We start from the raw sequence: 20,019 nt of genomic DNA, 5'->3' as shown, positions 1-20,019 counted from the left end.
TTTAGACTGCCTTTACCTATTTTTCCACTTTTTTATTTTATTTTTTATTGTTTAGGCCAGTTACCCTGCCTGGGAGGACTTTGTTACGAAAGGGGCCAAGTTACAGTCACAGCTAAGGTAAGAACTGCTTGCATTACTACATACACACACTTCGACCATTTTAATATATGGTTTTTGTTCAGTTTCATACACATTTGTGACTTTGCAAGCATAATGAAAAGGTTTAAATTTACAGTGGTGGCCAAAAAGTGTAATTCTCTGTTTCTAAAGAAGATTTTCTGAAATAATGACAGATGAGGAAGGCTGGCTCGCATTCTCTCCACACCAACTCATCAAACCATGTCTTTATAGTCTTTATTTGTGCACTTGGGTGCTGTCATGTTGGAATATAAAACTTTCTCAAACTGCTGCCACAAAGTTAGAAGCATAGCATTGTACAAGATGTCTTGGTTTGCTGAAGCATTAAGATGAGAATAAGGGACTTGATTGAAACACTGAAATTTAATAATTAACAGGTTTGGCCAAATACTTTTGTCCATATAGTGTACATCTGCAGGTCTCTGATGTCACTTAATCAATCCATGCCTCCTTGATTGCTTCTTAAGGATGTATATAGTGTGTCGGGGTGAATCTTGCATGACAATAATAGCATAGTGACTGAATCACTTAAAGTACATTTAATCTTTGATTTATATTTATGTGTTAATGATTGAAAAAATATTAATATTCTATCTGTTATGTTGTCATGATATATATCACATAAGCTCACAATATGTATTGCGTCAAGGTCAGGTCTTGTGACAGCAAGAACCTTTCATTTTTTGCAATTAACTTGAAGTGTTGTGGACCGGATCTTACACGTACAATACATATCTGCCAATGCTGTAAGCCTATGGCTAATATATGATCTTATATTGATGTTGCATGGTGGCTCAGTGGTAGGTGTTTCGCCTGCCATGCGGAAGGCCCGGGTTTGATTTCCAGCCAGTGCCCAAACCCCAGCCGCTAGATGAAGTGCCGGTCCCAAGCCTGGATACATTTGGAGGGTTGCGTCAGGAGTTGCCTCGCAGAACCTCTTAATTGTTTTTGTGTTAATTGAAACACTCTCTGGTACCCGCACATGCTCACTTAACATACCACTACTGTTAAATCTGATTGGCAATAAGACAATGTGTCATAAACACAAGCACAAATGAGCATTCTGCATTCGGGCAGTGTTCTCTCACCGATTTCATCCAGGCTTAAGAAATCACATTAAAACTAAAGAAAGATATTAGTTTATCACCATGCATATAGTGTTGTTCTTAACATTTTTAATCAAACCAGTATCAGAAAATGAAAAAGAGTATCATAACTAGTATTCTGCAGTCATGCAATGTCACTGAACTTATTAAATCTGTTTGTCTATTATTTTTACACATTATTGTGATAAATGAAAAAATTAAGTGTGTATACTAAAAGTAACCTTTATTCAGTCATTTTTGGGAGCTGAAGTGTTTATGTATGGATCTCAGTCTTCCCATGTAAAGTAAAGAAGCGAGATGGTAAGAAAAAAAAAACAATCATTGATAAGAAATACTAACATTTTTGGGTATAATTGTTAATTAAAAGAATTAAACAGTAGAGTAATTCCATCTCAAATCACTTTTCAGATTTTGCTGATTTTTTTCACCAATTGTTGGTATTGGCATGAGAACAAAAAAACCCAAACTCTCGCTCGTTAAAAAATGGCAGCAATCTTGATTTTTGGCCTTGACGTACTTCAAGATGAAGTCATCAAAAATTAATTGTCCAGGTTTTGCAACATTTTATGATTTGACACACAGAAATGTACTGCAAAATCTGTAGAATACTTAATGCATACTCATAAAATCTGCTCTTTTCAAAGTGGAAGTTACCTCAAATTCTTCTGTAATGCATGTCTAGTCAAAGACTGATAATGAAGTTATTCATCTCTCTACACTGAAAGGACATTTTAGACTAAAGGGTCTGGTAGCAAAAATCACCAATCACAGTTTTTGTTTCATCACCCTTATTTTGAATGAACAAAGCCCACAAAATGAGTTTATGTAATAAGACCAAAAGGGTACATGTACATATAGGAGACCTGTCAAGCTGCAGTGACACAAATAATATCTAGGAAAGTCATTTTGCTCGGAAATGCCTCCACAAATGTTTGACCACTAAGTGGTTTTAGTCATCTTTGCCTGAAAGTTTTCAAAGCATGCTTTAACGTTCTTGATATCCTCAGCTGGCAATCTGTATTGTCGTCCCATTCCACTTTACTGTAAATTGCATGCACTAGAGAGGTATCCTAAGGATGGCTGTGCTTGTAATCTTAGACTTAATACTAGATTGCCTCTCCCAATTTAGCACACCATCAATAGATCCATGTCTCTAAAATCTGAATTCTTAATGTTTTAATATTATAAAAATTAAGTCTTGGTTTCCAGTAATTACTTTCTCAAGATTTGTAGATGGAAAGATTGAAATTTTCCTAATAAAAAAAGCTTATGTTTGGGTCAAATGTCAAATGAAAGGGAATGCATTAAAAGAGGCTTACCTTTTACTCGCTTCTTGTAAATATCAAATAGGTTGCAGCATCTGTTTTGCTGAAGGAACTCGAAGTGTGAGAGAAAAGTAGCTTCATGGTGAAGGCACATACAGTAGTTGATCAATTGGAATGGTTATTACCGTCGCGCTCACCGCCGCGTAAAAACGTCAGCGGCCAAAATAAATCAGTTGCATTTCAAAGTCATTCGTAAAATGGCCGCCAGGTGGCGCAAAGTGACATTTTCGCTCGTTGCCGTAAATACAACAGTGACCGTTATACAGCGTATCTCTGTATCGGTTTATTGTTATTTAAGTTCTGGATTATTTCAGGTACTTTAAACACATTGTTGGGTTGCTCATGTTGGCTCATATGAGATGTAGTTTACAAATAAACACCTGGTTGGGTTATTTTGACCCAACAACTGGTTTATTCATTATTCTTTCCTTTCTCCAAATATCAGCCTGCAGAATTTTTGAAATATTACTGTTTATTGTGTCACAGGTGTAGTTTTAAGAGTTGTTTAGGCAGGAATGCGTGTGTATACAGCTCAAAACCTCCATCAGTTATTAAAGATAGCGGCTATTTAGAAAACATGCCCAGTGATTTCTGAGCTTCAGGAAATCTCCTGGCGCTCTGCGCATAACACCGAGCCAACTCATGTCGGAAAGAATTTATAAACGGTTTCTAAACATGGGCTATTGTTTTTTTACTTATAATATTTGTTAATTTAATTTAAATGAGGTTTGGGCTCAGGACTTCGACTCGGCATCGTGATTCAACTCTTTAATTTACTCCATAGTTTTAATCAGCGGTCAGGCGCATGCATGAAGATTTCCAGAGCGCACCGGCAGAAGTAGACTAATGATTATGAACGCGTCGGGAAAACAGCAAGCAGACTGACTCTGACCTTTGAAAAAAACGTTTGCGTCCATTTTCTGACGCGCTCAAGTTCACCAAAAACAATACAGAACAGCGCAGCTTACAACACTTACAAAATCACAACGTTTTTTCGTTATTGTGAGTGCGCTTAAATAAAAGTTGAGTCTTATAAAGGCATGTAGTCTTATATAGTTTTATTATATAGTTTTTGCACATTAATCTGACAGTTTTTTCAGCCTGTCACTCAATCAATCAAAATCAATATCGCTCCTCGCTCACTAGTTAGGCGGCCTCCCCTTCAGACATGCGAAGCAGCGGGACCGCAGAATTACACATGACTGGTGAGCTATCGTTGCTATCGTTGCCCGGGCTTGCACCCCGCGCTATAAAATACTTGGGGTTTGTTGGGCTACAGTGGATTTTACTACGCGCTGTGTATGCAGCGCGCGTGCAACAACGCGGAAGTGCGGCATGCAAGCAGGGCAAATGGAACGCGCCCCAGGGACTTCAAAGGAGCGAGAGGTGGGAGGGGGGCGGTACGGCCATCCGCGGAGAGCAGAGTCAGCGCGAGCAGACGGATGGCCATTGCACTCACACCGCGTAGTAAAATCCACTGTAACCCAACAAACCCCAATCATCACCAGCCGTGCCTGATTCCGTCATGTCATGTGGGGATTATAAGCTTTGTATTAAAAACTTCTAACTAAAAAGTGGCAGCTGGCACGCCTAAAAATAGACGCAGGTTATTTTTTTAATAGTCTAAATAAAAACCCTCCGTTTTAATTTCCTATAATCTAAAAAGCGCTCAACCGCACGCATAGTTTTCCCGAGCGCGAGGAATTTTTTTGTGCTAAATAATGTTTATGCAGTATAAGAATTCCTATTAATCCTGGGTTGTCTTTTAGTGTCACTATAGTGCTTTACAATGCCAGACAACATTCAAATACAAATTATTCACCCTCCCCAGGTGTGAATCGGCTGTTCTCACCTATACATTCAGAGGAACTGAAATGCACTTCTCCCCACTTTAAAAACCTCTTGAATCTGAGGCTCTTCTGGAGACTTTCAGTGATTTCAATTTGTGTAATTTGGATCTCCTGGATTCTAAATTCTAAAGTTGACATTGTTACCTTTTTTAATCATTGGAATGGAAGAACTTGTTATTTTCCTTATGATAGCATAAATTGCATTGTTTTTAATCAGTCTATACACAATAATATTCTTTGGTATTTTTTTTTAAACGGGTATGGGGGCTATCTTGGTTCATTAATCTCCGTGCCTGGTTTAGGTTTAGTATTCAGTGCGCATCTGTTATATTACAACTATCATAACACTCAAATACCTTTTATTGGGGGTTAAGTGACTGATGTGCCTAACATTTTTCAGCTGAGCCTTTGTTTTACTGAAAACGACCGCGACACCCCTCTCTCTCTCACACACACACACACACACACACACACACACACACACAGAGCCGACCAAATCATTAGCACGTCCCTCCCCCAAACAGCACAGACATTTACTTTCTATCCATTTACTTACACCTGAACTGAGTTGTTTGAGTAACATGGGTCGAATCCGTTACAGATCATAACAGTCTACTGCATTTCATTCTTATAATAACGCACAAACACAAGCGGGGCTGAATGACCAACATCAGCTGACGCAGTAGAACGTCCTGACAATGTTATAATTTTTATGGTCATTTATTTTAGTTAATAAATCTACTATAAATTTAAAGAACACAAGATATAAGACGACACAAAACCCTACACGCGTCTTTTCTAATTACACGTGATAAAATTTAAAGGCTCACTGTGTTAACATTTATTTTGTTTAAATTTGATCCTAATAAGATTTAATTTAATTTAAATTCTACATTTGTACTGTAATTTTAGTTCTGTGATTATAAATTTGTTTAACTACAATGTTTTACTTGATTTTATCCGCTACTACGTGCAGTTCTAAAACTCTGTGTTTCATTAATCCAGCAGAGAATGAACTAAGGCATGAGGCGTCAGCCTGTAGTTATATAGCGCCACTCAACGGTAAAAGCCAGCAAACGCACAAAGCCAAACGGTACCGCCGAGCGCGGCGACGGTAGGACCTACATTCCGATTGATTAACCACTGTAGTTGCATCCATTGGGTTTAGAGAGTCAGCAGCTTCTAATCAGCAACATATGTCGCTCATTTTCATTGCTTTAGATGGCATTGGCTATTGAGAGCCAAGCCAATACTACATGGTTCAGGTCCTTCTTTCATGACTTTCATAGAGATTGTGATTAAGACAACAAACTACATTGGAAAGATTCTCACCTGCTTTTGTTTTTCTGCACTTAATTAGTAAAAAGAAAAAGATAATGCAATCACCAAGTTCCTTGAGTGCGAGGTCACTTATGGAGTTGGTTGGAGATAATTCAACTTTCTGATCAGTATGAACCTGAATGGTTCAGTTACAAGATACTGTTTGACCCACCATAAAATGACACATTTACTGGTAGATAAGGCCTGTTGTGTAGATCCATGTACATTCTTTGTATATAAAATGTGTATCAAATCGTAAAACATTTGCAAAACCTGGACATTTAAATTTAGATGATTTCTATAAAACGGGGCATAACACATCCCTGGTTTTATTTATTTTCAAGATGAGGTGATGTGAAGTAACCCCTATTTTTTTAAGTAACATATATATACATGCAGACCTAGGGTTCTGGGGGGGTCGAAAAGGGGTACCCCCCAAAAATCTATATCTCTATAACCACAGGAGATAGCCAAATTTTGATTTCAGAATATGAATCTACATAAAAAAACTACACTTTATCTCCATATGACATACAGCAAGTGAGTTATCTAGGAAAAGAGGATTTCAAAAAAGGGCCTGGCATGTCTCGAAGCGTGTCAAGGCCAAAAATCAAAACGGCTGCAATTTTTTAACGAGTGGGAGTTGGGACAAAAAGTTTTTTTTTTTTTTTTTTCATGCCAATACCAACAATTGGTGAAAAAAATCAGCAAAATCTGTCATCATGTGGTGGCACCCACTGGTTGATTTGAGATGGAATCACCCAGTATATTTATTATATAAGCTATTTTTTGTAGAGTAAAAAAGCTTTTTTTCTTCACTCACTGTGCTTTTCAATAATTGCTTTTCCTTGGAACACAACAGGTGTTTAACAGTATGTTAAAATTGTGGTTTGGTGTAAAAGTGAAAAAGTTTTCATACACCACCAAGTAGTCTCTTAACTACTTATTGTAATACTGAGGGTATTTTAGTGGGTAGTTATGTTAGTTATAATGGCTAATTGATGTTTATCTGTAGTGGAATAACCAAATTGTTGTCATGCCCAAATAAAGGATTTTTTAAATATGCATTTCTTTAGAATATTATTTAATTTAATTAGAAAGCAAAAACATCTAGCTTTAAAGCAACAAGCAACTTATTTCTATTCTAAAAAGAAAGACTCTCACTTTTGAGTCTTGTCATGAATGTATATGGTTTCTGTTTCTGCTGCTAACACTATATAGATTTTACAGTGGAAAAGGCAGTGCTCTGATTTGTATTTGTACTTTACAGTGTAAAATGTACAGCCACTTTAACCTTGAAGAATTCAACTATGTCTCACTGAGTTTATCTTCATTTTTACTCATTAGGACAACTGTCATTGCCATTGGCTCATTTCTGGACGCTTTCCAGAAGGTTGCTGATATTGCAACTGGAACACGAGGTGAGTCATTTCTCCTCACTTTCATTTTAGTCTTATCTAGTTTTGTTTGATGTGTGTATGTAAGCACACACCAGGAATTCTAATAGAAACACATAGTCATTAACTCATTCAGGCATTTGGACAATTATATCACTGCAATACAATGCATTGCATAAAGTCCTACAGATCATTTACTGCCTTTTACTATTCACTTGGGATGTAATGATGTATCCTGGTGGATATGGTCACAGTCCTACAACAGCAATGAGACTAAATAACGATATTGTTAAACTAAATACAACATGGTTATTTTGCTAATATAGCTGTACTTCTATTTAACACTCCAGTACAAAAACTGTCAGCAATACACCTTCAACCTGGATGCAAACTGGCAATAAACTCAAAAGCAATATTAGTAGCATTGCTGTATTCCGCATGTTATCAAGAATAAAGACTCCCGTCACTCAGGAAAAGTGGTCATCACTTCAATATCTTCAAAGGTGAATGGAGCATTCACCTTTGATTAAATTAAATATAGCCTTTTCCTCATACAGTAAGTTATGAATTTCTGCGGATACGAATGATAACATGATACGGTAACGTGATATGCAAACATAAGAACAACACAAATGATGCAGCATTTTTTGCATTCACCTCTGACATGGTTGGTTAGATTGCAAGTACAGTTTTTTCCTGTGAGAGATTGCTGCCTTTTTCTACTGGTTAAACCCCTCAATGTAAGTTGAATTGATTTGTGTGCCTAAAGTTTAATGATGATACCTAGTCAGAATGACATTCTAGAATTTAAATGGCCTATTTACCTAAAACAGGCAATGTATTTTATGAGTTATATAGCTATGCAGTCAGCCAGCCCATCAGCCAGTTAGCAATCCCATGCCATGTATCCACAGTAAGTAGTAATCATCTAACAGTTAAATACTGTACATGTTGATTATAACTTACCATTGTGAAAATGCGGTGAATGACAATGTCAAGAAATGTTGCTGAAGGTGATGCATGTCTGTATTTCAGCTGGCACTCATGCCATGCAATATGCCTCTTTGTTACCTAGGCAAACTGTGGTCAATTGTTTTGCTTCTCTGCTGAAAAACTGGAAAATCGCACTTCATTTACGATATTAATTTCACACTGTACAACCATGTTTTTAAGTGGGATACTACAGTAAATTCACCGCCATGGTGTCTGCCTACAATTCTATCACTATAGTCTCTACTAGTGCCTCTTTGTTTTGAAACCCCAGAAACCATGCGTTGCTTGCTTTGTCTGATGTCATGAACTCTGGTTGCTGGGTCTGCATGGTGAGTTGTCATGACAGAAAATTTCAAAGTAGTGGAAAGTAGCATGATTGTGATTTCATCTTCTTTTACCCGTGATGTGCTAAGTTGGATCCAGATTGAACTTACAGTATTGACCTGCACTGATGGCAGAGCACTTGAGTTCTTCAACACTGCTGAGATTCTGTTCATCTCTCACATAACTTGGGGTGGGGAAAAAAGTGAAGTTCTTGAAATGAAACATTTCATAAAATTACTGCATCAGTACAGGAAGCATTATTTTTAAATGCCTACAGATATTTCTGAGTTTGTTTCATGTTTTGTGCTCTAAAAGTGTATTTCCAGTTTTCAGGAAGCCGAATAACTTGTATATATTTGTTGCAATCACTAAGTTACCAGTTTCTGTTATGTGAATGACTTGTACAGCATGGCAGAGGGTTAGAGCCTGTAGAACCTGAAATCTTCCAGTATGTAAAACACAAGATATTTTATAACTACACCTGATGGCAAATTCCTGAAGTGTGTTTCTATAGATTAATATTACACACCCTCTTTCTAGGTATCAGTAAACAGCCTAGAGATATTAAAAGTAGATGGCTGTTATCGCATGCTGTAAATAAATGTGCATCAAGGGTTACTACCTCATTATAAAGTTTATTTCTAACTGGTTGTGGTCCTACTAAAAGTACCTATGTCATGTCAAAATTGAGTATGAAGTTATTTAGCATGGTATTCTATATAATTGTCAAATTTCCTTGTTCTCAACCGTCTGCCATGCTGTACAACTACTTCCAGATAATTGTATATTTTTAAAATGCTGTGTATTGTGTGTCATGGAGGAGACCCTTCTTATACCCAGAGAAGAGTGTTATCTGATACATTACTCGATATTGTTTTCTTTGTCTGTCTGTGGACTGTCGGTTAATCAAAAAAACCAAAACGTCAATGTTCGTTTTTTACAGGGGCAACAAAGGAAATTGGCTCAGCATTGACCAGAATGTGCATGAGACACAGAAGTATTGAGAACAAACTCAAACTCTTCACTACGTAAGGATATACTTTATCCAAATTATTTTAACTACTCTTTTCTATTTTCTACACAAACTTGGTTGTAATGAAAGATTCAAGCTTAGAAACAGTGATAAATGTCAATTTTTTATAAGATCTATATATGTTTTTATATATTTAATAAAAATATATACAAGTGAACGGCTAAATTAATTAAAACCACTAATGCTGTAGTAGTGTAGACTTTCCCAAAATGTTTCGTGAAACACCTTCCAATTTAATAACGGCCCACAAATATAATACATTTCCTGCAGCCGTAACAAATCCGTGCATGTTAACACAATTTGTTTTACTTCTCCTGCCTTTTTTTTTTTTTTTAGCTTAGACTTTTTGATAGATTTCTTATTACATTGTCAGTCCTTTGAAAAAGACTAATTTAGCTGATAAAGATTTTACTAGCTAACGCTTATTTACATTTAACTCTCACATGCTAACATCTCATGATATGAGCCATGAATAATTTATTGAACTTGTTACAAATAATTAATGTTAAAGGCTTTCAGCTGAAAAAAAGTTTTTTTCTTTTCTTTGCTAAATTACTAGCTTAGCTTAGTTAGTCTAAAAGGGACTGGTGCATCGATGGCATCAAAAGAAATGAGATTTTTCTATAAACATAGAAACAGCTTACAGCTCATGAAAAACAAAAGTCCAGTACCTTAAACATTTTAATATGTAATTTCAAGTTAGAGTAAATTACTATAGTAATATAATATCCTATACTACAGAATCCAAGTTGTTTGAAGTCCAGTGTGAATTTTCCAGTCTGAGGAGACTTGGTAGAACAGTGAACCAACATCAGATGACATGGAACCCAAATTTTTTAAATCACTCTAAAGATAAGACTCCTAGCCAGAAGTTTTTAAGTTATGTTAGTTTCTCTATGATGGGATTCTTAGAAGCTTTATGAATATGTCCCCTGGTTTTTAATAACACCTCAGCAATCTGATTACTTAGTCTGACTGAGGCTGATCGCCCTCATGCTGTTGCGTTGATGCAGTAATTTGTGTTTAAATATTTAACTTTAAATGTGATGAATCTAGAGTTTCACTTTAAATGTTAATTTCTTTCACAATATTTTTATTTTTCAAGATGCACTGTATATGCTTTAAAGATTAAAATCAAGCATGACAATCTGTAACATTAATTTGTGATCTTTCCTGTGTGTGTGTGTTTGTGTGCTTGTGACAGAGCTTTTGTGGATAACCTGATCAGTCCGCTAGAGCTGGCACTGGAGGAGTGGAAGAAAGGGGCCGGTCAGCTTGATAAAGACCATGCTAAAGGTTGACACTCATAACTCCACAGACCAATATATTTTTATTTTGTGAACAAGACATCCAACGCTTTAAATATAGATAATGGTGTAATCACCCTGTTGTTTTTTTCTTTGTGTGGGAAAACATGCTAGTAGGTCTTTCTCATTAACGGGAAAATGATCAGCATCCCAAGAAATAATTGTGATTATATATCTACGCTTTTTAATTAGATGGCTGTTTTTAAAAGGATCTTGTTTGAATATACAATCCAAACTTATTTTCTCTCTTTCAAAAAATATATATTGCACAGTCGCTATATAATTAAACAGGATACACAAACTGTTAATTCGAACAACAAATTCAACTGTTATTGCTAAAATATATAATAGTTTAATATATAAAAAATGTGAACATGTGACCAAACCTAGTAGCATTGCAATAATGAACAGCAATTTTTGTACGTACAGTGAAACCTTGGAATGCGGAAGTGCACTTGTATTTCCCCATAAGAAGTAATGAAAACTCAAATTATTCGTTCCACAACCAAAAAAGATAAATACATAAAAATAATTAATACAAAATATAAATTAATAAAACGAATTAACCTGCAGTCTACCTTTGAAAAAAGTAACAATAAATCCTGACAGACATGCACGCGCTGTGTGTGTGTTTGTGTATGGAGTGATATCCCGGACATTATTCAAAAGGAATTACAAATTACATTTGCAATTGCGTTTCCCATATGTGGACGCACAAAGTGTGCCATAATTCCAATGCAATTGCAAACTTTGCATTACAGTTTGCTTTTTCTCCTTTGCGAACGCACTCTGAATGCCAAATTTCAAATGAAAAAGAAAAGTCCATTTGCATTTCCCATGTCATATTACAAGTCATGAACCTGTCATATTTAAACAGCAAAATCATTTAACACGTTTGCTTTTTCACTTTCTCTGCATCGCGCGTGAAGCCGGCCAAAACCCAATCGCAATCGCCAATCCATTTGCAATTGCATTTCCAATGCGTTACATGGAAACATGTCAATCAGCGCCAGGGGTGGGTCTATACTGTGGGGCGTGACGTCACTCGCAGTCGCGGACCAAGAGGGGGAAATTTGAGCAATGGAGGTGAACCGAGATTATCTCATTTGTTTATCAAGAAATAAACACGCACAAATTTTTTTACTCTAAAGTGGACAGAGAAGCTGTTACAAATAAATATATTTTTAGATCTTCTCCTGTTACAGCCTGCTGGAGCTAAATCTTTCAGAAATGCTGCTTACCAGCGCTTTATAGTGATGGAGGCACTAAGGGACCGTCTAAAAAGTGCATGACCAAGACCCAACCGTTTGTTTACAGAAGAATACACAAGATTACAGAGAAATACTTCACAGGACATCAAACATATTACACTGTTAGGCTACAGTATGGATTATTTGTTTATTTATTTGTTTGTTTAATTGATTAATAATTATTTTAATGTACATCTTCTTAAAATAAATGATTCAAAAACTCCAACAAAATAAATGTGCCACAAAACATTATATTAGAATTTGTATTACGTGTCTAAATTTAGTGTATTAACTTGTCATGTGCCTAGGGTTAATAATAATAGTAATAATGTATTTGATAATAATAATAATAATATAATATTTGAATAATAATAATATGAATTTTTGATTGTGATGTCTTAATATATTTGATAGAGATTTTGTGGGGGGTGCAATCCGTGACAGGGAGCATTTTAGCGGATAACACCAACTTTGCTGCGGTTCACCTCCATTGCTCAAATTTCCCCCTCTTGGTCGGCGAGTGACATCACTCCCCATACAATCACGCCCCACAGTATAGGCCCACCCCTTACGCTGATTGACAGGTTTCCGAGTAACGCATTGGAAATGCAATTGCAAATGGATTAACGATTGTGTTTGAGTTTTGGCCGGCTTGACGCAGAGAAAGTGAAAAACCAAACATGGTCATTGATTTTGCTATTTAAATATGACAGGCTCCCCTCTCCCTCCTATTGTCTTACACAGTAACTTTTCCTCCTCTCTTATTTAAAAGGTTGGAGGACTACTACGTGCGATGAATTTCACATACGCGCGCACACACACACACTAACGGAAACACTGCCTCATCGGGAAAATTAACAAGAAACAAGAAAGTTTCACAAACTTAATTGGACAATTGATTGAAACCAGTTCATGGCTAGATGTGGCAAGATAAAAAGAGATTCCAAATTTTTTACACAAATTACTTGCATTTGATTTAAAGAGTTACATTTTTGCATTTAATTAGCATTTTCTGGTTGTATAAATCAACAATTGATTAGGAATGCACCGGCCTGGAAGGAATTGAGGGCAGTTAAAGTGGGTGATCTCCCACTTGGAGTGGGTGATGCTTGTATATCAAAACACTAGTATATTAAAGCAAATTTTCCCCATAAGAAATAATGGAAACTCTAATGGTTAGTTTCACAGCCCAAAAATAATCATATAAAGTAATTAATACAAAATATGAAGTAAAAATAAAACAAATTAGCCTGCACTTTAACTTTGAAAAAAATTGTAGCTGTAGTGATTGAGACCATTTTTGCAGACAGAAACTCTCACTCATTCAAGCACACGCGCACAAACACACACACGTACACACGCACAAACACCATTTTGACGACAGAAGCTCTCACTCACACAAAACACACTCGTACTCATCCCAAATTTTTGGATCTGATAATTTGAGTTTGAGCCCCCTGTCACCCACCATACTACCTAGCCACTGCATGCAGTAATTTGTTAGGTGTTAATGTTCAAGATAATATAAAATAGCTTAATCATTTTTTTCTAAGCAGTTTGTCAAGCAATTCTATTATTAGATTGACTGCAATAAAATAAATAAATATGTATGTATAATTGTTTGTCATTTTAAATTTGCATGTCCTTTATTAAGGTTTTAGAAATGTTAAATATTTTTCTTTTTAGAATATAAGAAGGCCCGAGCAGACATCAGGAAAAAATCATCTGATACAATCAAACTGCAGAAGAAAGTAAAAAAAGGTAAGAATTATGAGCGTGACACAGTGCAACAAAAAAAACAGGGCTTCCACAGGATGTAGTTGTAGCCAGGTGCTGCTAATCATCAGCCTGTGATTAATTGCTTTAGCAGGTGTGCAGACCTCTGAAAAAGCAGAAGTTTTGGCAGTTTGCTGGGCTGGAGCATTCACCACCATGGCAAAAAGGAAAGACATAAGCAATGGTCTTAGTCACTTATTGCTGCACATCAATTTAGAAAAGGTTATTAAACTACTTCCAAACAATTTGGAGTTGAAAAATTCTGTAGTGAGGAAGAATATTCACAAGGGATGAGCATTTAAGTGGCCAATCTAAATCTACAGGCCTCACTGAGCATGTTAAAGTCTAAGACAGAACAATTAGAAGAAGACTGAACAACGCAGAGAGCGGCACGTCAGGGTAAGAACATAAGCACATCAAGTGAGGTCACCGGGTTTATGCATATTGGTAAGTGAATGCACAGCTGAAGCTAAATGATGAGAGCGTTATGCAGGTAGCACTATGGTATATAAAGCAAAAGAGCCTTAAGCAAAGATCTAGAGGTGTTAAAAAGCAAGGTGACAACAAACTTTGTTTTCAGTTTGGACTCCTAAAACACATTCTTCTGTTTGGCTAGGAGCTCTGTGCATTTGGTGATTGGACTTGGCCATGATAGATAGCGCTATGTTTAATGTCCTCCTCTGCAGTACTGCTCAAGAGAATCCAGCTTCAAATTGATGACTGAACTAGCTCTTCAGTCATCTTAGATCATTGTGTGCATGTGACAGTATCACTAATTCTCCACATATGTGGTTTGAATGGGAGGGTTACAAAAAGTCACTTCTCAAGAAAGGCCACATGCAGTGACGACTAAGTTTTGCATAAACACTGGTGGTCTGGTGACACTGAAATTAAATTATTTGGCCACAACACCAAATGATATGTCTGGTGGAAGTCCAATAAAGTTTACCATCCAAATAACACCATTCCTACAGTAAAGCATGGCAGTGTTGATATCCTATTATGTATGGGGGTGTTTCTCTCTAGCAGGGACTAGAGCGCTTGTCAGGATAGAAGGAAAATGGATGTGGCAAAATACCATTATATTGTTGAGGAAAATCTGCAGCCCTCTACCAGAAACCAGAAAGTTGTCTATGGAGAGAAGTTTTACCTTCCAAAATGACAATGACTCAAAGCACATAGCAAAACTAACAACACTTGAGTGCTTGAGTGTGGTCAGACTAGACTTGAACCCCATTGAAAATCTGTGAAATTATGAAGAATGCAGTTGGGGCCAGGGGTAGCTCAGTGGTTAAGGCATTGGACTACGGTTCGGAAGATCCCAGGTTCAAACCCCACAACCACCAAGTTGCCACTGTTGGGCCCTTGAGCAAGGCCCTTAACCCTTAACTGCTCAGATGTGTAATGAGATAAAAAATGTAAGTCGCTCTGGATAAGAGCGTCTGCCAAATGCCTAAATGTAAATGTAAATGTAAATGTTACCAAATTTAAGTCAACTTGAGCAGTTCTGCAAAAAAGAATGGGCAAGTATTGCAAAGTCTAGATGTGCAAAGCTTTGTGTGCCATTGAGAAGGTAATTAGCTTCTAGTAGACCAGGTCCACTAACTCATCAGATCTGTTAGCCAGCAAATTCACGTTCTCCATTATGACTGACCGAATTAGAGGGCTTGTATCTCCACCTAACTTTTAGCTCAGCCTTTAGCTTGGTGCCAACACTGCAGCGAAGAACAGGGAACATAGTGACGACATAAATCACTATGTTCCCTGTTCTGGAGGAATTAAGGGGCAGGTATTGACGATATTTTATTACACAATACTGTTTATGATATCTATCCTTTTTATATGACATCTGGTAGCATCGAAATAAGGATGGGTTCCCGATCAAGTCTGGTTCCTCTCAAGGTTTCTTCCTATTGCCGTCATGGAGAATTTTCCTTGGCACTGTCATCCTTGGCTCATTAGTGACGAACTAATAATTCTAATTTATACACATTTTCATTTTTTTATCCTGTAAGGCTGCCTTGTAAAAAATGCTATTTTTAAAAGCAATGTATAAATACATTACAATTACATTTATTTGAATTATATCGTTGCTCCTAGACATGTCCATTTTAAAATAACAGCTATTAGAGTTAACCAGGTTAGAAGTGTAAAGCGTAGAACACCTGAAATTAGGAGTGGTTTTTGTATATCTTCAAACCTATAGTCTATTTCATGCAGGCTCATTCAGATGAAATTTATTATGTAATATTACTGCATTATGTAATAAGTTTTTAAGGTTTTCTTAGTTGAGTTGTTTATAGCACGGATAGCTCAGTTCTGTATGATCCAGTAGGTAGTGTTGCAACCTTCCAGCTTCAGGTTCTCTTACCATCTGGAGATTTGTGTTGTTCTTGTGAGAATGTGTAAGGGCATGCTTCCACGGAGAGCACTGCTGTCAGATTTAGATTAAGTTTTGTTTTGTTTTTTGTCCTGAGCCACCAAAGAGATGGTAATGGACCTGAGGAAGAAAAGGACAACAATCAGCCCCGTCACAATCATGAGTCAGAATGCTAAGCTGTTTACACAAACCGATACCTTAGTGTGCAATTGACAAAAGCTAGACTAAAAGGCCAACCATACTTTCTGAGGAAGCCTATGTTCTTTAGTGTTGGCAACAAGATGTTGGAGATTGTTTAACAGTCTCTTATAACTATTGCAGCCTTTTTTCCAACAGTATGATGATGATAAGTGGCATCAGAACTGGAGATATAAAAAGCCTCACCAAACTGATGAAAATGGCTGGTGCTGTCTTACATTTTCAAATAAATTTTTTAAAAAAACAGTGTAATACCACTTATAAATAATTATTTTGATTTTGTTTCATATAAAATGTTATTTTTGCATACTCACTGAATTTTCACAGAAAATGAAATCCTTGCTTTCTCATAAAAACACATTACAACTCAACTATACATATGGAGTAAATATAGAATATGTATGTTTGAGCTCATCAGGGATTAATACATTTTCAGGCTTTCGAAGTTGTATTATTCTGGGAATAAGTTAAGGAAATCAGTTTATCAGGCTTATTACGTCTCACTACCAGTCACAAAGATGTGTTTTACAATGTTTATAAAATGTTCTGTGTGCATGTGCACAGGTAAGGAGGAGGTGCGGATGCAGTTGGACAGTGCTGTGCATGATGTAAACACTCGCTATGCTGAGTTAGAAGAGACTGAGAAGAGGTCTGTGTGCAGAGCGCTCATTGAGGAAAGAGGACGTTTCTGCTCTTTTGTTTCAATGCTAAAACCTGTTCTTGTGAGTTTTCTCTTCTCTCTCTCTCACCCCCACACACACTGCTACAACTCACAGCTACAAATTTTATTTTATTTATTTACCTTTATTTAACCAGGCAAGACAGATTAAAAACAGGTTTCTTATTTACAACTGTGGCCTGGCAAAGGCTGAGCCAAATCTTTAAAAGCTTCAGCTAAGCTGTCAAACCCATATTGTACCATGCATAGCACAGTACTGCATTATCAGGAAGTATTCAATCATTTTTGTTGTTTTTAAAGAGAGAGAGAGAGAGACTATATGCACATAAACTTAAGCCTGGTACTGTTAACAAGCTATTCATGAAATACTTTATTAAAACTTTTCAGGGTTACCATTCTGCAGTTTAGACACTGTTTTTGTGGTACTGTGTCATAAATTCTGTAATTTGTATTAGTCTTTAACTATGTTTTGTTATGTTGCTTGTATTTTTTTTAAGGATGAAGAGATTGGTATGCTTGGTGAAGTAACACATCTACAGTCTATTCTTGAAGACCTTTGTAACCTGACAGTAGACCCAAATGCTTTACCACCTTCTAGTGAGCAGGTAAAACCTCTTTTACACTTTCACACAAGCTGCACGTACCAAACCATGCAATACCCAGATACTTTAATTACCATGCAGATACAGCATCTCTCACTTTCTCTCTCCCTTCTCCTTCTCTATTTCAGGTTATTCTTGACGTGAAAGGTTCTGAATACACCTACACATTCCAGACTCCGCCTGCATCTCCTAGCAACACACTCTCACGCAAAAGCAGCATTAGCAGGTTTCCTTTTTCCACTAACTTATTTTGTTTTGGGAACACTTTTATTCAATTTTGTTTAATGGAAATAGTGTATATTTGGAGGCAATGAATGCTTCAATTATATCTTATACTTTCTCTGAATGTGTGTCGTTTTCTAGTAACTATGCATCAGTGCGTCACATGCCCTCTCTGGACTCTATCACCAGTGTCATGGATGGCCTGCATTTCCAAGTCCAAGAAGTAGGACAGGTAGTCTGAAAATGCACACATGCAGACAGATACAACTGCATATCTTTTCATGGTTCACTGATATTCTCATATTGTATTAAAAATTCTCATCACCCCACTGTTCATGAAGTCCTCTGTAAAATCCGTTTTATACTTTTGTTCACGAGAAATTAAATGGCAATCTAAAACAAAGTGGCTCATCAAATAGAACGAAATAATAGTATTTATTTAAAAAATGTTTCTATTTCAACTTTTCTCTGTTTATAATGAAATAAGGAGGTAAAGACACAAAAATCCAATAGCTCAGCTTACACAATGTCATGCTGCACACATATGTGCAGTCAGTTGTAGACAGGCCACTGAGAAAAAGAGTAAAAGAAAAGGAAAAAGAGATATATTACAGCTTTGCTTAAAGAGAGTGAAAGATCTGAACTTACATTTCCTCATGAACTTGAGGAAACTTGAGAGGCAGAAGGCAAAAAAATTGATTAATATTTTTCTATGGGTTAATACTTCAGCTTTCTTAGCCTTTTAATTGTAAAAGAAGGACTGTCAGATGGTGTAACTGGTTTATGTCATTGTAATCATTTCCAGGAATTTTTATGTGAACTAAACTACAAGCCTCTGTTAGAATGCAATCCTGTGTCTATATCAATATACATTTTGACTATCAAGTAATACTTAAACAAATTATACTATATAATATAATATAAAAAACAAGTAATACTTGTACCATTGGCTTTATGTCCCTGTCGATATTTGTAAAAATGTACAAAAAGTAACATTCAGATAATCCTGCTACCATTCTTTTTGGATTGATTATTTTTCAAATTTAACATTAGTTTTTACATGTACAATTACATGTATTCTAGGGATGAAGTATTTAAATTCTAAAGAATAAATAGAAGAATAAATACTAGGTCAGTACTAGTTACACCTCTTGACATTTTCAAGAGAAAAAACCAATTGAATGTGCTTGAATATGGTCTCAAATTAGTTAAAACCATTATATTAGGTGAGATGATCTGATAGACCAAAGGAATGTTACTGTAATTTTTTTATATTTATTTATTTTGTTACTATTAAATCACGTGTGGCCAGCAATATGAGAGGGTCCTACTGTGTTCTAAGTTAACCCCCACTGAATCTAGGATCAAAATAAACAGTGTCCATAGAGGATTGTCTGATTTCTCAAAATGAAAATTCACGTCTCGAAGTAACACTTTGTGTAAAGAAGCAACTCAGTTTGAAACGAGATCCACATATTCTGGGGCTAAGTAGACGTATGGCTAGTTCCAGTTAACCATACAACTGGTGCCAGTTTCCATCTATATTGGTATTGGTATAAGAAAATGGCTGTCCTTTTACCCATGGTGGATAATGTTTTCGTTTATCTTTCAATTTGTTAAAGGAGCAGAGTCGCAATGTTCCTGGCACAGAGAATGGCACCTCTCTGCCTCCTCCACACCAAGTTTACAGTGGTTATGGGGAAAGAGTTAGAGCCCAATCCACATCTGGAAAGGTACTATACTGTATATATGTAGGCTAGTGATGAACCAGTTAGCTTTAAATCAGTGCAAGCATTGTAGTACATGAAAAGCTGAACACTGTTTTGTGTGTTTTAGAATAGGACCGGTGGATTTGTATTAGTTATATATCATGATGCATCAGTTGATGCCTTATAAATAAATATATATATATATATATATATCTTCTATATATAGCTGAAGACAGCCAGGGAGCAGCTAGCTCTGTCATTAGCAGGCACACTCAACTCAGAGACTCCTCACACTAGTCATGACTCTCTGCACTGCTCCAGTGGATACAGTACCCAAACAACAACGCCATCCTGTTCTGAAGATACAATACCCTCACAGCATGGTGAGACCACACACAGCTTCACAAGTC

General features: G+C 36.5%; 1 protein-coding gene across 2 annotated transcripts in view; it reads left to right on the top strand.

Moving 5' to 3' along the window:
- Positions 1-20,019, top strand: part of mtss1 (MTSS I-BAR domain containing 1) — a 43,158-nt gene that overhangs the window by 17,918 nt on the left and 5,221 nt on the right. For both annotated transcript variants that reach the window (XM_053498760.1, XM_053498759.1), the window contains exons 3-13: positions 56-117; positions 7,087-7,160; positions 9,397-9,481; positions 10,691-10,782; positions 13,730-13,804; positions 16,962-17,119; positions 17,574-17,681; positions 17,807-17,904; positions 18,042-18,132; positions 19,523-19,633; positions 19,836-19,992. In XM_053498760.1, coding sequence (XP_053354735.1) covers positions 56-117; positions 7,087-7,160; positions 9,397-9,481; positions 10,691-10,782; positions 13,730-13,804; positions 16,962-17,119; positions 17,574-17,681; positions 17,807-17,904; positions 18,042-18,132; positions 19,523-19,633; positions 19,836-19,992 — 1,111 coding nt within the window. The remainder of the gene's footprint in view (positions 1-55; positions 118-7,086; positions 7,161-9,396; positions 9,482-10,690; positions 10,783-13,729; positions 13,805-16,961; positions 17,120-17,573; positions 17,682-17,806; positions 17,905-18,041; positions 18,133-19,522; positions 19,634-19,835; positions 19,993-20,019) is intronic.

The sequence above is a fragment of the Clarias gariepinus genome, chromosome 6 (genome assembly GCF_024256425.1).
Source record: "Clarias gariepinus isolate MV-2021 ecotype Netherlands chromosome 6, CGAR_prim_01v2, whole genome shotgun sequence".
In the NCBI taxonomy this organism is placed as follows: Eukaryota; Metazoa; Chordata; class Actinopteri; order Siluriformes; family Clariidae; genus Clarias; species Clarias gariepinus.
The sequence above is the reverse complement of the archived record's forward strand: the minus strand, read 5'-3'. Positions and strand labels throughout refer to the sequence as shown.